At 42.3% G+C, this 26,371-nt stretch overlaps 1 protein-coding gene across 1 annotated transcript in view; it reads left to right on the top strand.

The window, feature by feature from the left end:
* Window positions 1-23,630, top strand: part of LOC138268338 (CD48 antigen-like) — a 316,507-nt gene extending 292,877 nt beyond the window's left edge. Inside the window, exon 6 of the mRNA XM_069217887.1 lies at window positions 10,049-23,630. Within this exon, the coding sequence (XP_069073988.1) occupies window positions 10,049-10,132 (84 nt within the window). The 3' untranslated portion in view covers window positions 10,133-23,630. The remainder of the gene's footprint in view (window positions 1-10,048) is intronic.
* Window positions 23,631-26,371: the final 2,741 nt, after the last annotated feature.

Raw genomic sequence — 26,371 nt, 5'->3', positions numbered from 1 at the left:
TGACTTACCCAAGTTCAGTCCTCCAGTGAGTCTGGTGAGGCCCTCCTGGTGCAGGATAGCCAGGACTTTCTCCTCCCAGTTTGGTGTATTTGTGGGGTGGAGGAGGGGGACCACCACCATTCTTCTGTATAGTGATGATGTGCCTGGATGCCATGGACCGTACCTTTCCACTCTGGTCATTCCATCTCTTTCTGATGTCGTCCCTTGTGCGTGGATGTTTTCCCACTGCGTTCACCTTGTTGACTATCCTCTGCCATAGCTCTATCTTCCTGGCCACATGTGTCTGCTGCACCTGTGCCCCAAATAGTTGTGGATCAACCCTATTTCGTCCACCATGGTCCTTAGCTCCCTGTCTGTGAAGCGGGGGTGCCATGGTGTGTGTATTGTGGGTGGTGTGTTGTAGGTGTATTGGTGACGGTGCGGTTGGGTGTGTGACTTGTGTGATGTTGAGTTCAGTGTATGTGTGTTGTCAATATCTGTTGTGCTATTGGCATTGCAAAGGATTGTGCGATGTGTATGTGTGTGTTTTATAGTGTTGGGTGTGTGTGTCAGGTGTGTGGGTTTCAAACTTGCCAATGTGTGCAATTGTTTTTGGTAGTCGTACAGCATTCACTGTCCACCAAGCTGATTTGTGCATCATTATCTTTTGGGCGGAAGATTTGCCTACATGGCGGTGGTAGGGTGGGGTGTACAGCCTTTCCACCGGCGTTGGCCCTGCCAGTGGGTGGTGGTTGCTGGATTTTTGGAGGTTTGTCTTTTTGGCATCATTATGCAGTGGTGTGCAGTTCACCGCCACTGACGGTCTTTTATTCACCGTCAGCACAGCGGTCGGCAGTGATTACCGCCAAGATCATAATGAGGGCCAAAATCCCATTTTATGTGATGAGGGGACGCAAAACAAATACAAAAATATCACCAGCTTGGATAAAAATATTATTAAATCAAAATCAAGGAAAAGATAATTGTGAGAATGGGTTTGGGATCAAAAGTGGTGTAAAGGTTGAAGTGGGGGATTTAATGAAGGTGAAACCTGGACCCAATTTGGGTGTCCGTTTAAAATAAAAGGAGTGCATGCTGAGTTTATTGTTTTGGAAAATGGAGAGCAATGGAATTTAAGGAGAGTGGCCTTACATGAAAATGGGATGGTGGTAAGATAAACAATAAAGAAGGTTGCAGTGTCTTCATGATGATGGAGGATGGTGATGTTCTAGGAAGAAGAGTCCATAGTTGTATAGAGAGAGAGAGAGAGAGAGAGAAGTGGTGAAGGAGACAGGAATAGTGAAGAGAGTGGTCGAGAATATAGGTTGCTGAGGTTTAGAGTACCACTTAAGTACCTAAGTGATTATATTTGCGGATCATGAGTATAGGATATACTTATTTTTAAACAAATCAAATGATTCTGTTAAAGGGAAAGATGTGTTGTATTTGCATATTACCTTTTGGACAATAAATAAATATGTTACTTTAAAGTTTAGAATGTTATATGAGGTTAGGGTCCTAATGTTCTTATGTTTTATGACTGTGTGGGGTTCTCTCTGGGGCAGTTGTACGCTACCTGGAGAGAGAACACCAGCTTCAGTCATCTGGTCTTAATAAAGTATCCTTTAGTAGAACAACTTGTAATCCAGAGTGCAATCGTTACATGAATCTTATCTTTTCATGTATATTGGTTATATAGAACAGGGGGTCCACATGGAAAACTCTCAACAGGCTGAAATCACTGGGATGCTTGGGGTGGATTGTATGCTGCTGCTCCTCATGTTTGCATGGGTAATACATCTTTTGGCATTCTAACCTCCTTTTAGTCTGACTTGATGTACTGGCTTATTGAACACTATGGTGTGGGGGATTGCTAAACTGCTCTTGAGTGTTGGCCACTAAATATAACAGCAAATGGCTAATTCCAATTAACATCTCTGATCTTTTATAATGGCCACAACAATATGACACAAAAAGTGCATAAATGTCTGATGCTATAGGTGGGTGGCCAGTATGGCTTTAGCACCCACATGAGCGAGTTAAAAGCCTGGCTTCAGGACTGCATTTTTTAAAGTCCCAAAAGGCTGTAAGAAATTATGCAGCCAGTAAATGTCAAAAGGTTTAACATTTAGAAAAGCCTTATTTGTCATGATACATGTCACCAGTAAGTAATTAACCGGAGCCTAAAAAGCCTGGGTGTGTAATATGTTTTTATATATTATGCACCCAGGCTTTTTGGGCTCCTTTTAACTATGCTCAGTATTTAGGCACGCATGTCCTTTCAGTAACCTGATTAAAAGTGATATTTCACTGCACTGGTTCCTGCAGCCTTTCCCCATTTTAAAATCCTGGTTAGAAATGAAAGTTGTATTTTTCATAGGTTGGATATTGGAAGGGCTATGAAAAGTATCTGCACTCAGTTTAAATTCTTGTGAAAGGTCTAATTCAGGGCTGACCGTGAATCTTTGCTAAATATTGACTAGAAATAAATGTAATAAAAACTATATATCTCTGGCTACAACCTGGATAGGGCCTCCAGTTTCAGTAAATACCTCTTCATATCTACTCCATTCATGCTGAAAGACCCATAGAGCAAGGATTTCTGAGATTAATTTACAGTAAATCCAAAGGAAGTTCGGAAAAGGTGTGCTAGTTTCACTGTCCACATTTTCCAGGGAAAAGATGAGGTTCTCTTACCAATTACTAGATTGTAATTACTATAAGAATGGCATCCTTCCGCCAGCACCTCAGCACACAACTCGATTTTTACTAGAGCAGATGCGAAGGAACTTGCTACTGTACAGGTCTACCTGTATCTGTCTGGAAGAAGAAAGAGGTGTGGGCCTTCTCTAGTACCAAAGAATGGCGAGTGCTACTTAGGCAGATGCCTCCAGTGACCATAATGGATAAGGATGGCATCTTTCCTTTAAAGAACCAGCAGCCTATCTAGCACTGGGAGGTGTGCTGCAGCGCTGTTTGAAGAAAGTGGTTGAGCTTGCCCCCACATTGACGTGGGGGTGGGTTGCCATTATCTACTGAACTCACTTAGCCCTCAAGATGACAGAACTTGAAAATCTATTTCATGGGGACATTTTAGCATGTCAAGGCAAATGTGGTTGATTCACAAACAATGTATTATTCATGAACCGTTTTCCCAAGACTCAACTGAGTTGTCTTCTACTTTGTTAGATGAAATTGGTAACTTGAATGCAAATTAGACATACTTTTGCCTTAGGAGACTTTCAAGTTTTGGATGGAATCATCCAAAAACACCGAACAGAACGTTGTTAAAGAATTAGTGGTTTATAGTCTCTCATAATTCAATCATGATCCCATTAACTCTAGGGCCACCTTCTCGATGTTGTGTTTATCTCATTTGACATGCAGTGTACGTCTTTTCCTTACAGTTCTATGACATAGATGATCATTGTGTGGGGTCCCTTTATCCATGCACATTACTAAAGAGTGTCATACCCCTGTGAAACACACTGGGAACTACTGGAGCTCGTTCTCCCTGGAAAGATTTGGTGAGACTATCTCAACCACTTCCGGTATTCTGCTCCTCCTTTTATTGACATAGGATGTAAATGCCTGGCAGCAGTGTTTAACCTCAGCCTCACTGACTCCTTCATCAAAGTGGTCCCACTTCAACCCCAAAAGTTCTCTTATAAATCCATCTCTAAAACAAATGATTGATTTAACACAGAATTGCAATTGTTAAAACTTATTGCTAAAAGGGCGGAAATCATTGGCGCAGCATTTACCCTTTTGAGTAAAGACAACTGTTTACTCATTCTCTATCTTTCTACAGCCAGGGATCAGTTGGCAAAACTGAAATACTACTCACTATGCATCACTCAAGCTTCCAATTCCTCTGAAGACCAGTTTTAACGTTATTGACAGTCTTGTAGTCCCAAGAGCAAAATAGGCTAAATTCCCTATATTGCAACATCTTTTTGGCTCCATTTCGTTTGACGTTCTTTATTGACAAAATAAACAACATCAGGACATCATAGAAAAAAGACCCCTTTTCTCATGTTAATTCTTCAGTTCTGGTACAATTTTCTCTTGAGGGCATTTCCAAAATTGACTATGTTAACAGTTTCTCCTTTGGTTAAACCTGTGTGTCCTAAGTCCTAGAGAGAGCCCAGATCAAAACCCTTCGGCTCCCCTCAGGACATTGTGTTCCTCATAATATGAAAGCACTTGCGCCATATCTCACAGTGGATACTATTTCACTGTTCAGTGTCTTCATTAAGAAGGGCAGGATGCCAGTTGACCGAAAGGCAGGCTTGATAAACCCTCTTCCAAAGAAATCTCGGCTTTCCTCCTCAGACCCTAATAATGTTCAACTAATTTTTTCTCTTTACATTGCATGTTAAAGAGTTAGAAAGTTTTAAGCAGTTTCAACATTTTATTGACTCCAGTAACTTTCTTCCTCCACCTCATATTTCATTCAGGGCTGAACATAGCAAAAAACTGATTGTTACATCTGCCCTAGATGACCTTAGAGATGGTGTTGGCTAAGTGTAGGCAAGGGAGTCATGGGCACCTTAAATTTTTATAACACTTGTCAGCAGCATCCTATTCAATTTGCACAGCCAGTTTAGATGTTTACAGAACCCTGAGGCTGTGCGCTACTCAATCCAGGTAAAGCAAGAACCCCCTGGTGTATATACTGAATTCACAATAATTTCCTGGGGAGTCAAAACATTTTAAACTACATTTGCTATTCAAATAACTACACAAAGAGTCAATTTTTATTTGTAGTCCCAATAGAAATGCAAAATACATATAAAAACATATTAGAAATATCTTCAGTCTAGTTTGACATCAAATATCATAGACTGACTGCTACTCCTTTTAAAGGTCTGATGATAACATTTTTCCTCCCATTTTCATACATGGCTATCCAGTAAATACATGTATAGTGCGTGCTCCAAATACATCTTCTGATCTCAAAAACACATTTCCTTTGAGCCTTACAATAATCAGTCAGATATCCTTCCTTTGTGTACATATTCGCGTACACATATATTTGACTTTGAAACAGCTCTAAAGCTTCTGGGGTCCCACAGCCAACACGTTTGCAAATTACAAATACCTCAGGGTAAGGTAAGAGCAAAACATTAATCAGAAAATAGGAAAATATAAATCAGTTAAACAAGAGGAAAAATACACCTACTTTAACTCAGACAATAAACAACAGTACTAAATTTAAATAGATAGTGGAAAATACTTTATTTTTTCTCCCTTAATACATTTTTCATAATTATATCTATGTTGTTTTTTTTTTACCATTAGTCACTTCCTGTAATCCAATGGAGTTATAATAGGTTTATAGAAATAAGTAATATTGTGGAAAGGTATCTCCTATCAGAGATACTATGGGAACGGATTGTCTTTTGAAACATTTCAACACATTCTCAGAGATAAATTCTTGAGGTTTTCACATATTAGGATAGATCTCATGTGTATCATTTTGAGCAACCTTCTCATCTCTTAGTAATTCTAGAGGTCTATTTCCTTATCTATACATATTCCATGAGCTTCTTAGATCCTTACTTTTCAAAATCTAAACACAAAGAAATGTAGTTGCCTCAACAATATTTGTTTATTGATATTTTTTGCACCATCTTTAGAGGAGAAGTAATTCAACTTCTTCACAGGTAGATCCAACAGTATAATGTTCTTGGGTCACAGGATAGAGCTATGGTGAAGGTATAAATAAACCTAAGGATCACCACATAACAATGTATAAGTACAGTCATATCATTATGTTTGGCCATTATCATTAAATATATTACGGCTTGTTTCTTACCTTATCAATCAATCAATCATTTGTTAAGCATGCTACTCACCCGGTAGGGTCTCAAGGCTCTGGGGGAGGAGGGGTGCTACTGCTCGAAAAGCCAGGTCTAGAGACGCTTCCTGAAGGTCAGAAGGTCAGAAGGTCCTGGGTCAAACGTAGGTTGACGGGGAGGGAGTTCCAGGTCTTGGCGGCGAGGTGGGAGAAGGATCTGCTGCTGGTTGTGGTACTGTGGATGCAGGGGATGGTGGCAAGGGCGAGGTTGGCAGAGCGGAGCTGGCGTGTCGGGACATGGAAGTTGAGACGCTTATTGAGGTAGGCAGGGCCGGCGTCGTGGAGGGCCTTGTGAGCGTGGATCAGGAGTTTGAAGATTATCCTTTTGTTGATGGGGAGCCAGTGGAGGACCCTGAGGTGGGCTGAGATGTGTTCGTGGTGAGTGAGGTCAAGGATGAGTCATGCTGAGGTGTTCTGAATGGGCTGAAATTTTCGCTGGAGCTTGGCCGTTGTTCCAGGGTAGAGTGCGTTGCCGTAGTCCAGTCTACTGCTAACGATGGCCTGAGTGACCGTTCTTCTGGTTTCAATGGGTATCCATCTAAAGGTCTTGCGAAGCATGCAGATGGTGTTGAAACACGAGGATGAGATGGCGCTGATTTGCTGGGTCATAGTGAGCGATGAGTCCAGTATGAAGCAGAGGTTGCGTGCGTGGGTGGTGGGAGTTGGAGCGGCTCATAGAGTGGCAGGCCACCAGGAGTCGTCCCTGTCGTTATCCTAAGCTGACAATTCTTTAAACAGTCCATAGATATCAAGAAAAAAGGGAGATATTCTGATTCACACCGCTTTGAGTTGTATTAGCTTGCTACCTGAGATATGAAGTTTTCCGGTATGAAAATATTAGCAGTTAGGCATCCACATACTCATAGAAAGATACATCTGCCCATATGCCTTTTTCCCCACATTAAAATGCAAATTGATTCTAATAATCTTCTACGGCTATGCCAATCTAATATTGTTAGGAAAACATTAGTCTAAGTGCAAGTCCCATTTTAAATCAACCTAATAATGTTATACATCATCGCTAAACACATCCAGTTTAATTTCTAAACCTTAAGATTCTTGCCTGCCTTCTCTAGCATACCCGAGACACCACTAGCCGAGACACAAATGTTTTTATACATTAATAGGTTCTAATGGCACCTGACATTAGTAGCCTTTGGTATTTAAATACTAATGTCAGTCATAAGGGATGATAAACGTTTACAGGAAATGAAAAAGAAAAGAAAACACTCATTTTTTGATATAATAAAATTGGAAAATACCTAATTAGGACATAAAACCTAGATCGATCAACAGATAAGATTCTGAACCACAGAATGTGGTCTGGCCCGTGAGCCAGGACGTAATTCAGTCAGTGTGCACTGATACCTAAATGTCTGATGGACTTGGTGCCTGGGAGGATCTAGGTATGTCGGGCTAGTGACGTGTATGGCTGCATGCATTTAGATCTGTGCCTTTAGGCTTCTTGGTCTGTGAGCATGGAGTCCTGTCAGCATGTCTTTTAAGTAGGTATTTCTACACATCGACCAACTTGCAATTTCACCAATGCTGTTTTTTAACTGTCAGAAGCCTGCGCCTGTTTTTATTTTATTTATTTATTTATTTATTTTTTTTTTTTTAATGCAGATGGCCAGCTTTCGAAGCCCATCTCATCAACGGGAAACCGTTCCCGCTTCATCTCAGGGCGGTTAGGGGCGAGAGGTGAACAGGCACTACTTAGCAGCCAATCCTTTCTCAGAGGTCCCTGCCAAAGACTATAGGCCTGATTTGGATGTTGATGGACGAGTTACTCAATCACAACAGTGACGGACATCCCATCCGCCAATATCGAAATCCCATATGATAGAATGGGATTTAGATATTGGTGGATGAGATATTTGTCACCGTTGTGACGGAGTAACTCGTCTGTCAGTATCTAAATCAGGCCCTATATCTTTCACGGTGCAACTTTTTACCTTTGTGAATTAATGCATGTACTTGCTGACTTGTGTGAACACGTGTGTGTGTATGTTTATGTTACATATTGTGTGTGGAAGCCTTTGTCTGACCTATGTGCATGAATGCCTGTAATTGTTGACTTCTGTGCACATGTGGTGTATATGTGAAATTTGTTGTGTACAGCATCCTATATGTTTGATCTAGGTGCATAGACACCCGTGTTTCTATTGGTTTGTGTTGTGGGTGCCTGTATGTGTACATGCTCTACATGTGAACGTGTTCATGTATGAGGTGTATCCGCATGCATGTGCTATACTAGTCTTCAAACGATTGTTTAGTTCTATCCAGTGCTTGAAATGGAAATCTAGAAGTGCTGGTATTCACTATCCCAGAGTAACTGTTTCCTGCTGGGAAGCGTCAGTACTCTCCCATTGAACATATTGCATCTTAATGGCAAATTTAAAAAGTGTAGGTACTATTGGTTGGAAGTACATAGCTTTTTTCTTGTCGCAAATGGCCGATTTACAGAATCAGGCCATTTGCGACAAGAAAAAAGCATTTTGCTATGTACAAACCCTATTATGAGATTCGGTAATCTATTTACAGAATTGCAGAATAGATTTGCGATTTGCCATTTGGAAGGGGTGTGCCCAGGGCGTCCATTTCAAATAGTGAGTCGCAGGGGGATGTATGATTGATTTGTGGCTGCAATTGCGGTCGCAAACAATTGCAGTTACAACTGATTTCAAATTGGTGGTAACCCATTCACAAATGGGAAGGGGTGTCCACGGGAACTCTTCCCCTTTGTGAATGGATGCGAAAATATTTTTTCAGAGCAGGATATAGTCCCATAGGCCACTGCCTACTCTGAAAAACTGAAATTGAAATGTTTCATTTTTTGGGTCGAGCCCGCAAGCGCTCTGTACCTGTTGTAATCTCTCTCTGTGGGCTTCTAGCCACACTCATGTCACACCTATCACTTTCGTTGGTTCGTGGGCTTGCCTTTTAAAATTTGCTTGATTTAATTAGTGAAAGGCATGCATATGTCATGCCTTTTCTGGTGTTTAGCCTTCATCGAGCGCACCGGCCTACTACTGAAAACATATGAGGTTCCATGTTTTCCGTGTGGTTCTAGATTACTTTTTCCCCTTTATTTTGTAGGCAGCACAATCTCGCTGGACAGTAATTGAGCGCTTTTCATGACTACCAATTTAATTCTATTGTTTATTCTTCTGCTGTTTCGCGAATTCAAGGTTTTGGTGCACGTTTTTTAAACAAATTACTATGCAAGGGCGAAACCGGACCAGTCTTTTTGTTCTGATTAGTCACCTTTACGCTCATAGCATGGCACTTTAAATCAGCTCCCTTCTGTGCAATTGTATTACTTTTCATTTTCAGTTTATGTGGCAAGAAAAGCCCAGTCAGGAGTTTACAATGCTATTAGCTCTATCTCAAGCAAACGCAAGACCCATTACATTGCAAATGCTTGTTCTTTTTCAAATGCATTCCGGTTTCCTTTGAGGAAGACAGGCTGCATTTAAAAGATAACTGCTTTAATTAAAAAGCAGTCACAGACATGGTGGTCTGCTATCCCTAGCAGGCCACTATCCCAGTGGGTACAGCCATCCCCAATGTGGTCACAAATTGCTAACTACCTCATAAATATTGATGAGGTACGTCATTTGTGACCCCATTGGGAATCGCAAACAGTGGAGTTATACTGTTGGACATTTGGTTTTGCAACTTCCAAATGAGCCAAAAATTGCAAGTCGCAAAACTTGCGGTCGTACATCTGGCCCTAACTATTTGACAGGGCCTGTCCATTCAAAGCACTGAAACGTCTATTTCTTAGGCTGACATCGGTGAGTAGCCGACCTATAACCCCACCCTTCTCTGTGTGAGTGAGATGGTGCTAAATCCGTCCTTGTACAGTATCTGCATCCTGGTACAGACTTGGACGGAAATGTTCCGGTTGCTTGTTTACAGGGTATGTGAGGCAATTGTGTAAATGTTATGATTAGTTTAGCTGGACTTCCCCTTCTGTTGCTCTTGTTTACATGTATTATTTAGCTGCTTCTGTTAAAAAAAACAGAATTCTCAGACTGCTTTAAATATTTGATACACCTTTAATAACCAAAAACCCAGAACATATCGTGCTTTGCAAATTGTTTGCCTTTTTATAGTAACTGTGTTTAAATGTTAATAGGATAACATTACGTATTTGTAGAAGGATAACCTTAACTTGTATCGTTGTGTTTATTTTATCAGGTTAAGGGGGGCCAAGAGCAGATGTCAAAATATCTACAACCGGGGCCAATAAGCACAGTCTATGCTGAAGTCTGCATCCAATGAGGCGAGACGTACACAAATGATGGAAGAAGAATAGATTTTTTTTTTAAAGTGGAGCACAGATGCTTGATGACTATGCCTGGACGACAGACCAGAGGAACCTCGAACATAAACTCTAAATCTTGTTTGGCTAACTTTGGTCCGCCCAATTTCTAGCATTCGCGCTAAGAATTTTTCAATTCTATTAAGGACACGGAGGCAAGGATTATGCTTCTCTTTCCATGCTTTATTTTAAACAGCAGCCAATGAAAATCATGGAAAGTAAAAAACTACATGACCCAACATTAGTCATATCACGTGATAAACCATACAGGAGGAAGCCTATAAAGTGTTGCATCACACCCAGCCACTCCTCTTTCTTTGTCCAAAATTCGCAACAGAAAAGTCAGTCTTAACATAAACTTGTAAACGAAAAATCCTGAAAACAGATGAACTGGCATCCCACTTGACTGGAAGAAGACGAAATTGTGGCAGTCCGCTCTACTTCTCATCATTTCCTAGGAAAAATGAAAAAATCCAGGCCATAAAAACTGAATAACATAAGAAATATTTATATCAACTATTCAATAGGGTGGGATAGCACTGAAGTACAGTAAGTTGCATATAAAATCAATAAAACAACATGAAACTCTACAGTCATATATATACAGTGCGGTGGGATAATCCTCGCCCCCGTGTCCTTAATAGAATTGAAAAATTCTTAGCGCGAATGCTAGAAATGTGTTCATTCTATGTCAGGACCGGAGGCTCAGATTATGCTTGTTCAAAGCTGATTCACCACCACAGATGCTATATCAACAATAGGTTATAATAAAAAGTTTTAAAAGTCGAAGGCGAAGACCGGTCTGCTGCCTTTAAAATGTCCTCCAAACGAGAACCCAAGTCCAAAGACTTCGATGCCATAGCTCCTCTGGCAGAATGCGCACCAAACTTAGAAACATCAATACCTGCTTCACTCAGCAACCAACGCATCCACCTAGCGAGAGTGGCTGAGGAAACGGGATGATATGGTTTAACTAAGGAAATGAGTAATTGACCCCCCATATCAGAACAAAATCCTTCTGTACTCACCTCGTAATCTTTAAGACATTGCACCACACAAAGTTTGGGGTTGTCTACAAAACAAGGGTAAGACACTGACTTCAGATTGCACTTAGTTCTACGCGAAATGGAGAAAGAGACTCCTTCCGGAGAGAACACTCTACCAGCCAAATCAAGTGCTCTAACATCTGATACTCTCTTACAAGATATCAAACACAACAACATGGTGAGTTTAGCTGATAATTGTTTCCTAGACAAAAATCTATTAGCCGGCCAGGATTCTAAAAATCGAAGAACAACATTAACATCCCAAAGGGACGAATAACGGAGACGAGGAGGATTAGTTACTCTGATACCCCTCATTAATTTACACACAATAGGAGACTCACCGATGGGTTTACCCTCCACTGGTAAATGCCCTGCTGAAATAGCGGACCTATAATTATTAATAGAACGGTACGCTAGGCCTGACGCTGCTAGGGAGGAAAGGAAATTCAGGACCAGACAGCTACCTGCTGAAGAAGGATCTGCACTCCTAGAACTACACCAAGCACTCCATCGCTTCCACGCCGAAGCGTATCTCTTGTGAGTACTGGAGGACCAGGAACCCGCAATGAAGTCAGAAGACTCTGGCGAAAGTCCTGGGATGTCCCATCTTTCCCTGAAAGACGCCAAGCCATCAGGGATAACTTGCCTGACAGGATCAATGGATGCAACAAACCCTGAGGGTCCTGGAGGAGATTCTCTCGGAAAGGAAGAAGGATCGGATGATCGCAACTCAGTTCCATTGCTACCGGAAACCAAGCTTGCGATCTCCAAAGGGGCGTCACCAGGACTAACTCCGCCTGCTGACGTCTGACTTGGGCCAAAACCCTGGGAATCATTAGGAAGGGAGGAAATGCATAACTCAGTTCCAGAGACCAGTCCTGAAGAAACGCATCCGTCCTTGATGCCTCCGGATCTGGCCTCCAACTGAAAAAACGTTTCATCGGCCGACTGAGGCGAGATGCAAACAGATCGATCGAAAAGGGGCCCCACTTCATGGAAAGAGTTCCGAAGACTCTGGGATGTAACCTCCAATCGCTGAAGTCTCTCAGGTGACGAGAGTTCCAATCGGCCACTAAGTTGCTGGCCCCAGGGAGGTACTCTGCCACCACTGAAATCCTGTGCTGAAGGCAAAAGTGCCAGAAATCCTTGGCTATCTCCGCCAGGATGCGGGAACGAGTCCCCCCCAACTTGTTGACATATCTCACTGCTGAGATATTGTCCATGCGAAGTAGAATGCAACAATTCGTTTTGACAGGAGAAAGACTCTTGATTGCAAAAGATCCTGCTAGGAGTTCCAAACAATTTATGTGGAGATTCAACTCTGAGTTGGACCATCTGCCCCCAGTGGACACTGAGCCGCACCGGGCTCCCCAACCCCACCGACTGGCGTCGGATTCTATCACTACATCCGGGAGGGAGCTGAATATGGCTCTGCCGTTCCAGGCTTCCATATGATCGAGCCACCAATGTATCTCTGCACGGGACTCCTCTGACAGGGGAATTCGATCTACATAACGGAGTCCCTTCTGAAGATGAGAGATCTTCAAACGTTGAAGGGCTCGGTAATGCAAAGGACCCGGGAAAATCGCCTGAATCGAAGAAGAAAGCAGGCCCACCATGCGAGCAATTGCTCTCAGGGAAACAGTCTGTTTGGATAATAGACACTTCAATTCTTTCTTGATTGACCAAATCTTCCCTGAGGGAAGAATCAGAAGAGACTGTAACGAGTCTATCTGGAAACCCAGAAAATCTATCCGATGAGAGGGGGCTAGAACTGATTTTTGGGCATTGATTATAAACCCCAGACTCTGAAGCAGAGACACTGACCATTCGAGATGCTTTAGCAGAAGGTCCCGATCCTGGGCCATGATTAGGATGTCGTCTAGGTACACTATTAACCTGACCCCTTGGGAGCGAAGGAATTCCACTACTGGACGCATCACCTTTGTGAAACACCAAAGGGCGGAGGACAGACCAAAGGGGAGAACCTTGTACTCGTAATATACGGTCTCCCAACAGAACTGAAGGAACCTCCGATGTGGAGGAAAAACAGGAATGGTCAAGTAAGCGTCCTTCAGATCTAAGCGGACTAACCAGTCTCCCTCTTGGAGAACATCTCTCAGTAAATGGATACCTTCCAGTTTGAAATGACGAGATAGCAAAAAACCGTTGAAGTCTTTTAAGTTTAGAACTAGGCGCGAACCACCACCCTTCTTGTCTACCAGAAATACTGGGCTGACAAAACCTGACGGGTGATGAGGAACTCTGATAACGGCACCCTTCTTGAGCAGAACAGAAATTTCTGCGCAAATAAAACTGCGTTCTTGAAGGGAAAAATATCCCTGTTTGGGAAGGCATGACTGATAAGGGGACTCGTAAAATTCTAGCTTGAACCCCTGCACGGTCTCTAGGACCCAAGCATCTGAAGAAATTAGAAGCCAATTCTTCAAAAACTTCTGAGTTCTGCCCCCCAACATTACTTCTGAACTCAAAACCAATCTCACCTGTGGCTCCCGACTCCTGGGAGAAAGTTTGTTGTCCTTTGGATCTCCCTCTGCGGAATCTGCCTCCACCGTACCTAGGTCTTGACGGGTAGAAGGTAGACGAGGAGGAGTCGTATCTCTGATAACCCCCTCTTCCTTGTTGGAAGGATCCACGCTGGGGGCCTTGTTGATTGAAACGGCCGAAAGCACGCCCTCTGTAGCGTCCCGCCCCTCGAAAAAGTGGACGTAGCACTCTCCGGATTGATCCTTGTGCCTTGTCCAGACTGGCATAGGTGGATACGAACTTAGAAAGTTCCTTCATGAAGGGCGAGCCAAAAAGTAAACCCTGGGCCACGGGGCCTGATTCTGATGCAGTGAGGTTAGCTAGTTTGGGATCTAACTTCATCAAACCGATCTGTGTCGTTCGGATGAGATGGCGCAATTAGCATTGCCCAAGAAACATAGAGCTCGGTGAGCCCAGCCCACCAGAATATCTGGGTTAATAGGATCACCCTATTCCTTGGCTTGAAAGGCTAATTCGAGGATCTTAGTTAGAGGTCCGGAAATGTCTAAATGTTTATCCTGGCATCCACGCCAGGCGCGATCGATACCCTTTCTTTGGATCCTTGGCGGATTTTTTTAGGAAAGTTACTAGGGTAGGATCCAACTCTGGAGTCTCTGTAACCTTAGATGGAAAATCAGGTCTGGGGCACTCAGATCTTAATCTAGAACAAATATCTTTATTGAATCCGTGTCTAATGTGGGCTTCTACATAATCCGCCACCTCAGGGGGTGGTAACCACAGAGAAGATCTGGGGTGCACGATGTCCTCTGGTTCGAAAGTCAACACCTTAGGGGGTAGGAGCCTCCTGGTGATGAACTTCTTCTTGCGTTTACGAGGAGGGGCGTCCTCCTGCTCGAAGGAGTGCTCAGAGGAAGAAGAAGAAGAAGAGGCTGGAACATCCACACCCTTCTTTTGTGATCCCGCATTGTAATCAAGCTCTCTTGCCATATTCCTTATAAGTGATTGGAAATCCGCGGCATGCAGGTTAGAAAGTTGCTTCTCAGGCTGCGGGTTTACCGCAAAGGGAGGATCTCCCATGGTAGAGGCGCTCACGGGAGCTGCCCAAGCCTGTTGATCTACTAAGCCCAAGAGATGATGCTTGATGGGCTGAACCTGAGCCAAGGCCTGGTTAACTGAGTGACGCACACCTGCGTCTAGAGCATACACTAAGTCCTGGTCAAAAGATCCAGTAGTATCATCCATATAATATAATTCTTTGGCTTGGTCATCATAGCCAGCCATACTGAATACAGCAGAAGTGATCTCCAGGGGAGTAGTATGTAAAATAATAAGATAATCAATCAGGGCAGTAATCACAACATTTTTTAAGATGTGGAGGGAGTTGCCCTGAAGGGGTTAAGACCCTTAAGCCAGGCCCAGCCTGAATTAGAATTGTTCCAACCCCAGTGTCCAAGCACTGGGGCGTAGGTGGGAGCTGAGCCGGTGGAGGAATCTGAAATGAGGGCCTTAAAAGCGTTGAAAAACGCTTTGAATTTCAATAGGCAGAGCCTCTAATAATGTTCCCTCACACGAGGGGTTAATATCACTGATGTGCTTGAAATATACGAGGCAGCGCCTCCATAAATGCCCTCGGGGTGAAATAGCATTCAAAGACGCGCTCCGATACGAGCGCTTAAATCTGACCCCCGGGGGGGAGAAAACAAACGAAGGAAGTGCTCAGAGTCGAGCGCGGGCTCAAATCAATAATAGGTGCTCAGAACTGAGCGCAAACAAATAACCCAGCTGGGGAAGGAGAGTGGAGCTTGAAGAGCGGCCCGGGAAGACAAAGGTCGCAAGGGGAGGAAGTCTTCACACGCACGTCGAGGTGCACGCGCGGTGAAGCAGGGAAGAAGGAAGGGAAACGTAGACCATAAAACGCGCTCACGCTGAGCGCGGGTCATAAATCTATAATTGAAAGTAATGGAAGAAAGAAACCTCACCGGCATGAAGGACTGCGCGGAGCGCGCTAGTCCTCGCTCCCTTACTCCCACTCCACTTGATGAATAAGTGCTCCAAAGGACGCTTATAAGGAGGGGAAAAGCCCGCTCCAACACGTTTAAATAAATACAGTAAGCAAAAAGAAATCACACTTATCTGGCTGCGAAGCAGCAAAGAAAGAGGAGTGGCTGGGTGTGATGCAACACTTTATAGGCTTCCTCCTCTATGGTTTATCACGTGATATGACTAAAAAAACTACATGACCCAACATTACTTTCCATGATTTTCATTGGCTGCTGTTTAAAATAAAGCATGGAAAGAGAAGCATAATCTGAGCCTCCAGTCCTGACATAGAATTCTTAGCCCTCTTCTACCAACCTCAGCACGCACCGTCAAGGACAGCAGAAAATAAATGTGTCAAAACTAGCACAGATGAGTGTAAATTACATTTTTAATGCCCTCTTTATAGGCATACTCCAAAAAAAGTTACAAATGCATCATGGGGAAAACAGAAGGAAATCTGGCGGGCACCAGGGGTTTGCATGTACTAGCAAAACCTTTACAAAGGGATGCTACAATTAATCTATGTGTCAAAGAGGCAGTGAAACAGTAGAGTCTTAATTGGTTTCTTGAGGGAGCTCAGTGTAGGTTTGAACATGTAAGTGCAGACAGCCATTGCAAGTAATTGTCCTACAGATTGGAGCCAGCATTGGAGCGTAAAGTGTCAGTGCCAAGGATGGAGAAGTTATTGATCCTGCAAGAAGGTAGATCAAGAAGATTGGGTGAGGAGTTTGTAAGTAGTGAAATTGACCAGCTATCGATATAACACAACTACAGTTGTGACATGAAGGCTTCATGTATAACGATTCACCAAAATACCAGGTTCAGGGGCTTAGCTATCAGGTGTGTAACTGGTGCAGTGGCACTGGGGCCCAAGGGAGTTGTGGGCCTATTGTGCCATACAGCACCTGTCGTTTACTTAAAAAGCCATCCATCGCTTGTCTGGGGCCTGGCTCTGTATTTACTCTGAGGGGCTGGAAGGGGGGAATCGGAGCAGTGAAAGGTCTCAGAGGTAAGGAAAGCGAGAACGGAGAGATACAGTTGAGAAAATAGAAAGAATAAAGAGAAAATGAGGAGAATAGGTAGATAAGGGTTAGGTATCGGAGTGTATGGATAGTGATGGATGAAAGGATGCAGGGGACAGATGAAAGAGAGGTTGGTGAAATAAAAGGTGAGAACGTTGCATTTGTGAAGTGAGAGATACATGGCTCAAAAGAGATAAAAAGGCAAAAATGGAGATGTATAGCATAGAGCAATGAGAGTGTGAGAGATACAGGGAAGAAATATGACAGAGGACAAAAGGAGATGGAAGAGCGCACTGAGAGATCGAACCTAAGGATAATAGAGAGATAGATTGAAACGCAAATGAATCGCTGGAGAGATACATGTAGTAGGTACAAAGAATGAAGGTTTAGAGATACAAGAGAGAATAAAAAAGGACAGTGAGACAAGGAAAGCATATAGAAAGTGAAAGTGGATTGAAGAACTACATGAGGTAAAAGGAAGAGGTGAGAGGAGAGAGAAATATCAGAATTGAAAATTAGAGGAGATAACAGTAAGATAGGAAGAGGAATACATGGGAGGATGGGGGAAAGGTGAAAAGTAAAAGATAGTGAGATGCAAAGCTACAGAGAGAAGGGGAGAATCGAGATATGCACAAATGGATGTAGAGATACAGAGAGAATTGTAGTAAGGGAATAATAGCCAAGAGATATACTGGAAGTGGAGATCAGTAAATGGTGTAAAGTACCTGAATACATATGGATAGGGACGTACAAGAGAGAATGTGAGAATATAGGTGAGAGTGAAGAAAAGGGAGGGAAGAATGGTGAATAAAATGGATCGGTGTGATGCTGGAGAAAAGAAAGGGTGGAGAAGTTTGAAACACTGTACAGTATGAAAACATCTGTAGAGAGTGAATAGAAGGGAAATTGAATAGAGGTGACAATGGGGAGGTTGAAGGGCAGGAAGTAGTAAGATTCAGAGTCCATGCGAGGAGAGTGGAGACATACGAGAAAAAAAGTAAAGATACATAGCAAATGGGATAGAGGGTTGAATGGCATTACAATGCTGCCAATTACCCCACATGACTTTACTACACATTTTTTTAACGCCTGCCTTTACCACGCATATGCCTTTTACCACACATATGCCTTTGCCACACAGGTGAGTGTAAGTAAGTGTTAAATATAATTTTTTACTTGTTATAAGGTTTTATATATATATATATATACATATATATTCACATATACACACACACAAATATATATATTTTTGGGATTGGAGACACCCCAAACCCCCTTAATTAGCCCTACCAACCCCTAAAACCTACAAAAAACATCCTTACCACCCAATACCCTTACCCACCCCAACACCCAAAAACTACGCATACCACCCAGTACCCTTACCCACCCCTAAACCCTAAAAATAACCTTACCACCCAATATCCCTACCCACCCCTAAACCCAAAAAATACTCTTACCTCCCAATATCTTTGCGCCCCCGAACCCTAGAAACAGCCTTACCACTCAATACCATTACCCACCCCTAAACCCTAAAAACACACCCTTATCACCCAATTCCCTTAATTACCCCAAAACCCTAAAAATAGCCTCACCACCCTATACCCTTTCCCATCTCTATTCCATAAAATTCCTTTACCATCCTATACCCCTACCCAGCCCTAAACCCCTACCCAACCCTAAACTCTTAAACGTGTATATACATACATATTTATGCATGTGTGTGTGCATATATATAAATAAATAGATATATGTTTGTGTGTGTGCATATATTTATGTGTGTGTGTGCATATATACAAATAAATATATATGTGTGTGTATTTGTATATATATATATATATATGAATATATATATATAAATATAAAACCTACTGGCGATTGCCAGTAAGTGGTTGTAGTTAGGACCATTTTCCCATAGACAGAGCATTTTTTTGTTTGGCCAATAACTTTGGTGCCGTTTTACAAATCTTCACGAAATTTTTTAAACTTATACTTCAGTTGGTTCAGCTGCTGGTTAAAAAGTTTTGGGGTGACCCATCAAGCCGGGACGCTGAGAAAAAGGGGGAGTTCCAAAACACCTTTTTCCTATTCTACGCCAATGGGATTTTTCAAACTTTTTAACACGACTACAGCCTGAACAGTTGAAAGGAATTACACCAAATTTGGCAGAAAGTTAGCACTTGGTCTGGAAAGCGTGTTTTGGGTTATTTGGTGTTAATTCCGTCCGTAGTTTTGGGAATATTAGAGTTTAAAGAATATAGATATCTAGGGATGCAGATCCTTTGCAGATCTAACTGTTCAGGTGCTGATATTTGATTGGCTGCCAACACTTCAACAAGGAAGTGTTGGCAGCCATCTTGGGACTCGGCTTCAGTGCCCTCGCCATGCACTGCTAATTACCCCAAATAGAACGGCATTCATGACAACTTTAATAGCAGCATTAAAAATATCAATGAAACATCAGAAGTCAAATTTTTGAAGAAAAAAACTGTGAATGGCGGGCCCGAGTTATTGTTATTTTAGGCTGCAAGTTATAGTTACTTGAAATAACTCCAACTTTAACTGCTGAATTTCTTTGGTTTTGTGTGAGTAAATTCAGAACCTAACTATAACGTCCTTGTAACTTTTGGTGTTTTTTTAATGAATATATACACACACATTTATATTTACTTTAAGTAGATGTTCCATGCATGGTAAAGGCATACGTAGTAAAGGCATACGCATGGTAAAGATCTGTGTGATTAAAATGTGTGGTGAAGGCATTGCATGCTAATTACCGCACTGTAAAGGTGTTTCCTGAAGAAATCATGGGGAATATAACATCAGTAGAGAATGGAGAAGGAGTGGGGAAGTGGAGAAATACAAGGGAGTTGAGAGTGAAAAGGTGAACAGTGGCCTGATGCAGAAGATAAAGAAGAGAGTGTGGGTCTCAAGATTTTTAGAGTATGATGCAGTGAACAGAGGACTCAAGAGCTAAACATACAGCAGCATAACTATAATTAGTGCAGTGAGTGTAGTGGCATAGATCCCCAGGAGTGTGAAGAGCCGCATACCCCACCACAACCCCCACCAATTTCAGTTGTGTTTTTTACTACCTCACACTGAGGTAGGAGGGTCATTTTCTTTCCTTGCCTTAGGGCCTTATACCCCTGGCAGCCTTGCTGTGCCACTACCAGAGGTAACAGAAGTGACATCCCAAACACTTTGACCCTAAGGGAATTACAGATTTGATCCTTTGCTCCTGTCTGGCCTCCATTTTGCTGCTTATTAAGGGATGGCAAAGATTTGAAATTCCAAGTAGTAACCTAGTTTACTTATTATTACTGTCTTCTTTGCCTCTATCACCTGTAGGAGCAATGCTGGTGCTCCCAATGGGCAAGGCTGGGTAGTAGATGCTACTCCTGTCTGGCCCTAATTGATTTCTACGGAAGGCAGGTCTCACAAACCCAGTTAGGAAGGCCTAATGTTGAAATCAATAAAGAAGGGGTTTATATTGCTTTAGGTCAATACTGGAACATAGACCAGAACTCTGCAATTATCCTCATATTGTCTAAAGTGGAAGGCTTTCATATTAGTATCAAAGCTCGCTTCACAGCCTCAAAGTTTTCATTATACCCCACCTTTAAAATGACACCTACACTGCTGCTATATTCATTCAATTATGCCTGCATCGATATTACACTCTTTGTTTCAGGCATTATTGCCCAAAGTATGCATTCGATGGATACCTCTAGTTGATACCTGATGGGTTTATTAACTGTAACAATTTACTAGCCCATTGTTCTTGTCAGAAACAGCTTACCAGAGTGAAGGACATGGGCATCAATTCACCAAAATGATTGGGCTAGTGTAAGTGACATCACATTCCCTTCAACCTTAATGCCATCACAGGAAGTGAAATCATTTGACCATTCATCCTGATTTTTTCAAGGAAGGTATGTCATATGACTCTAATATCACAACAATCAACATCACCAAATTGTAATCGCTGATTGATTAGTACTACAGCATAACACAGATACATGTCTATTTTAGATAACACCTTTATTATGGCTCTGACTGAGCTTTGAAAGTTCTGGAGTATAATACCTGCCCTGAATTATAGTGAGCAAGCAAAGCAGTAAGCCAGGCATCTTCCATGTGGCTTCTCCTCCTGAATAATGTTTGAAACAATGGGGTGAAATTGGGAATTTTATGGCACAACTTTCACATACATTCACTTTCATGGTGTGCCAGGACAATGAAACCTGACGTTCCCCAGGAATTGAACCAATTTTTTCAAAATGTGGTATGGGTGCTTTCTTATGTCAAAAATTACCTCCATTGTGGTCAGCATTTTTGTCAATTGGTGGCTCCATATTTTGTGGGTGCCCCCTTTTATCAAATATTGCATAAAATATGCCATATTCCAATCTATGCTGCCAATATGCCATAGGTGACCCTTATGTGAAAAATTACATCCATATGTCAGGGCCAAACTTTTCTTGTGCCTTGCTTCCTTCAATATGCCATCTGTCCACCACTATGACACAAATTACCTCCATTGTACTAGCAGCACCAATTTACACCTGGAGTCCACATAACAAAACTTTCCTCAAGTAAAGCAGTATTTGTCCACTGGTGTCCTAAATAAAATGAATTATCTTTAGTATGCTAGTAGCAGCATTTTATCAATGGTCATCTTTACGCCAAGAATTACTCCCAATGTGCCGGTGTCAGTATTTTGTCACTGGTGCCTGTCATGCTGTAAATTGCTGCAAGTATACAAGCACCACTATTTTGCCCTGGCTATCACAATAAGACAGTAATTACTATCAGTATGCCAAGGTCAACAACAAAATCACAACTATCACATCACATTCTTGCTCACATTGACTCACATTGTTCTCTCACTTAGACTCATTCACGCTCATTCTCACCTCTCTTACACTCATTCTAATTCATTGTCACTCACTCACTTGTATGCAATCCTAATGTCACACTCTCACTCACTCATACTTACTGGCTCTCAAGCCTAAGTTTACTAATGCTTTGTGTCACGTTTGCAAGCACACACACACACCACACACTTAAAACCATTTACTTACCATAGCAGCGACCAAAGGTTCCATTCCAGTTAGGTATACTCCTTTTTAATTACATTGACATTGAATAATAGAATATTATTCACTATTAATATAATAAAAAATGTGCAGGAACTAATGTTTGCACAGGCCCTTTCTGCGTTCTTGGTACTGATTTTGCCACTTCTGAGGCCTGGGGTTGCAAACACAGTGCCAAGCGTCAAGGAGCAAGCCAAGGGTTGCAGTTTCGACCCCTAAATGACATCCATGGTGAAGGAAAGTTATCTTTTATTAAAATTCACATAGTTCAGTTATAAATTTGAGGTAGATTTTATTGTTTTCCAAATGTTCTGTTACATTAATCTTGAGGTATATAGAGGAAACCATTTCTAAAAAAAACTAGTTACACAACATCCAATAAAGAAGCATTGATCTCAATTTAAAATGCTTTTCATAGTTATTAAAAAATATAAACTTTTGGGTGTATGAGGAACCACACCCAAAATGCTGGCAGCCCATTTTTTTCAGAAATTCTCAAATTGGTGCAAATAGATTAACTGTCTTGAAAGCAACATGTCTGGTAGAAGCACCATTTATAATATTTACAATATTGAGGTGGAGAACAATGTTCCTCTTCATTTAGTTTAAATCTAAATCACGTCAGTAAGTGGAATGCCTATCAGTAGGGTAAATGGATGCATTAAATCCTGATCACTGTGACACAGACATTATTACGCCGCTCCCAGTTGTATTTAGTGCCAGGCTGAGATGGCGGTAGCCAGTGAAAGATATATTAAGCATAAGAATCTGAAATCTAGAATTGCAGTTCAAAATGGTGGCACTACTTATGTTCTTTGAGTGGCAGGTCATTTCAATAAATGCAGCAGGACTGTGAACTGTGGTAGACTGACAACAGACTTTTCCAATCACCCAAAGAGGGCAACTTTATCCAGTCGCAGTGGAGTCTTGGGGGATAGGAGCTTTACTCTAAATAAAGGGTTCACAAATGGAAATCAAATGCAGAAGCAGTGTTAGAATTGAGGGGTCATCAAATTGTAGAAATGCTGGAAAATTAAAACACCCTTAGGGACCAGTTATGAGTTTGGCGGATGGGAAGACCCGTCCTCTGAACTTCCGATGGGGAGGTTGCTGCCTAACTGGAGACCTCCCAGCCAGCCCCCTTACTACTTTCCCGCCGTCTTGTAATACAGCCGGCGTCAGTGGTGCTGCTCAGAGGGGGCACTAGCACTCTCGTAATGTGCACTGTTTTTATAGCAGACAGTTTGCATTATGAGAGTGCTGGGCAGGGAGAACATGGGCATGGGCAGTGCAGTGGCCCTCCTGTAGCCCCCTGCACCTGTTGTCTGCCAGCCTTTTCATAGCCATTTCACCACCATGGAAAAGCTCTACGAAGAATCAGGTTGTAATCAGCAAGGCCGCCCTGCGTGTAGCACCGCCCTGGCTCATTGCAACATGCACCCGTTGTCAGCACGTTGGGATCTCTGGTTCCGGTGGAGACGGCAGAAACCTGGCAGTCAGATCGCCAGGGTCGTAATGTGGCAGTCGGGAGGCTCCAGCAGCGGCAGTCCTGACCGCCACCGCAAGTCTGGCAGTCTTGTGACCACCAGACTCTTAATCAGGCCCTTCTTGGTGCATTTACATATATCTTTATTTTGTTGTCCACTGCTACATTTCATTTATAACTACTGTGAAATATAAACGTTTGTTTTTTGTATCTCCCTGCTTGTTATTTTATAGTTAAATAAACAGTTGTGCACAGGACATATTAAAATGGCCTTACTTTTATTGATTATGAATGGTTTACAATAATATCTTACATTTACAGGACTACAAAAAAAATCTAAAATAGCACACCTGCGCTTGCATGTTTTACCATTAGTTACAGGGAAAATAGGTAGAAACACAGGTTTGAAAAATGGAATAAGTACTACCTCTGGTTCCCAAAGGCACCTGGCTATCTGGGTCTGAAAGGAAGGATGTACTAGCAGCGCGCCAATGGTTCCCCAATATTAAATCTGCAATCCACCAATATTGCTGCTGTTCCAGAGCACCTGGGCAGCTGTTGCAGCTGACAATATTCCTGTCCAGCGGCAACATTTCCTCAAGAGTGCTAGCTGGTGCTGAACAGGCGTGTGATGTTTTCTTTCAAGTTAATTTAAATACCATTTTCCTGACTGCTTTTGAAACAAGGTGGAATCTTGCAATTTTTTTCCCCATAACAAATTAAAAGATGCTTAGACATCCAGAGTTTGCCCTGAGCACCCCAGGCAGATACCTTCACAAACTGTATATAGTAATCATAGTTTTCTCAAGAATGACTAAAAGTTCACGAGAAAAACGTTAAGCAGCTTCACACACCACTACCACAAGCTATACGAGGGAAGGGGACAGTGTTACGGTTCATTGATAAAAAGAAAATGATTGACTGACTCGTTCATTTTTCAGGAGCACACATATTCCTCACAAACAAACTTAAACAGCTTTTATTCAGTCATCATTTCCCTTCTTAACCCCCACCTCACTAAGTAACTACTATAACTCTTAAGCCTACGTTCAGGCTGTAAATACCGTTCACTTCCCTTTCTTTTCAACTTCAATGCCTCCTCTATCTGGCCTCCATGGTCTCTCCTTCTTCCGTTTATCCTCATAATTATTTTCCATCACTATTGTTGTAGTTTTCCAACAATAAAGAACTTAAAGCCTACCTGATGGCCTAAGTTGTAGTATGGTGTAGCCAGTGTTGTGGCATAATGTAAACCTATGTCCAGCACGGTGTAGTCCTCGGTTGTGGCATGTTGTAGCCCGACATTGCAGCATGGTTTAGACCTATGTTGGTATAATGTGGCCCTATGTTTTATACTTTTATGGTCTAGCTAGCCCAGGGGTCTTCAAACTGGGGGGGGGCAGGCCCCGCTAGTCAGGCCTAAAATGATCCTGGGGGTTGGGGGGGGGGGGGAAGGGGGATGAGCCTGGCTCTTGCCCAAAAAATAATTATGTTGGTAAAAGGGCTTTTGTTTAAGCTGAAAAATACAAGCCATGCAATGGGTCTCGCGTTTGCTCGCGTTAGATCTATTAGCATTATAAATTCCTAACTGGACCCTTCGTGACACATAAATTAAAAATGAAAAGTAAAACAGTCGACATAAGCAAGTTAATTCAAAGCGCCACGGCCTTCATGCGCGTGAGCGCGAAGGAGAGACCCAAAAGGAAAAAGACGTTCGCTTGAAGTCAAATGTATTGGCAAACGTGCAGTTATCCATGTAACAGTCTCTGCGTCCAGGGCAGTAACAAAACTGACCCCAGAAGGGACAAAGGTAAAACATTTAACAATAAAAAAAACAAAGGATTTTTGAAAAGCAAGCCCATGATTGAGTGAAAGTGATGGGCGTGAGGGGAGTGTGGTTAAAAGCCCACATACATACCAACACGTTGGAAAAGCAGTGCTTGTGCGCTGCTATGCTCAACCTAATGACCAGCAGTAAACACTCTGTAGGGGGCCATCAATAGTATGTTCTGTTATTTATATCCAAGCTCAGAGTGTGTCAAAAGGGAAGGGACTCAAAATACTTTTCAAAACCCTCACCCTACTTCTAATAATCACACTGTGAATACTTTCACATGTTGATAAGGCCTGCCTGACCAGAATGGTATGTTTGGCATCATGTATTTGATTGCACTGTTAAAACCGTAACAGTACTTAACTTCAGTGTTTAAATGAGTCAACACATTTAAACATTGCCAATTTAATAGAACTGCAAATAATTTGCAGGGGGGGGCGATATTTTTTTGCTTCATTGAGGGAGTAGGGGGCAAGCGCAGAATTAAAATGTTTGAAGACTATTGAGCTAGTCCGAAAAAAGCTGCTTCAGACTCTGACTCTGTGTTATGGCCTGTTGCCATGCTATAGCCCTACGTTGCAGCGTGCTTTAGCCCTGTGTTGAGGCAGAGTGTAGCCCATTTTAGGTTTATGTTGTGGACATGTGTTGCAAAACAAAGCTGTATGTTGCAGCATGATTTGCCCTATGTTGCGTCACACTGTAGCTCGATGTTGTGGCTTGGTGTAGTCCGATGTCCTGCAAAGTGTAGCCCTTTGTTGCTTTATGGTGTGGCCCCATGTTGAAGCATGATGCCTTATGTTGCAGCAAAGTGCTGCCCTATGTTGGGGTACACTGATGCCCTGGTGTGGCCAGGTGTTACAGAATGGTGTAGCCAGTGCTTCATTTGTGAAAAATAAGTGCCGGGCCATTGCCATGAAGCCACTGCAGCTTTCACTACTCATTGCTCCCGCCAGCGCTGACAATGACAGTTCCAACAAAACTACTAGCCATCACACCCGCACAAGCATTACATTTCAGACTATTTTGGGCCCCCAAAAGTATAAGAATGGTTTGGGAGACGGGTATTTGTTAATACAATATACTTTAAAAATGACTAACAACTCTTCTTGTGCTCATCTCTAAATTAGACATACTACACCACCGTGATACAGACTATTATAAGTT

The sequence above is a fragment of the Pleurodeles waltl genome, chromosome 12 (assembly GCF_031143425.1).
Source record: "Pleurodeles waltl isolate 20211129_DDA chromosome 12, aPleWal1.hap1.20221129, whole genome shotgun sequence".
Lineage (NCBI taxonomy): Eukaryota > Metazoa > Chordata > Amphibia > Caudata > Salamandridae > Pleurodeles > Pleurodeles waltl.
The sequence above is the reverse complement of the archived record's forward strand: the minus strand, read 5'-3'. Positions and strand labels throughout refer to the sequence as shown.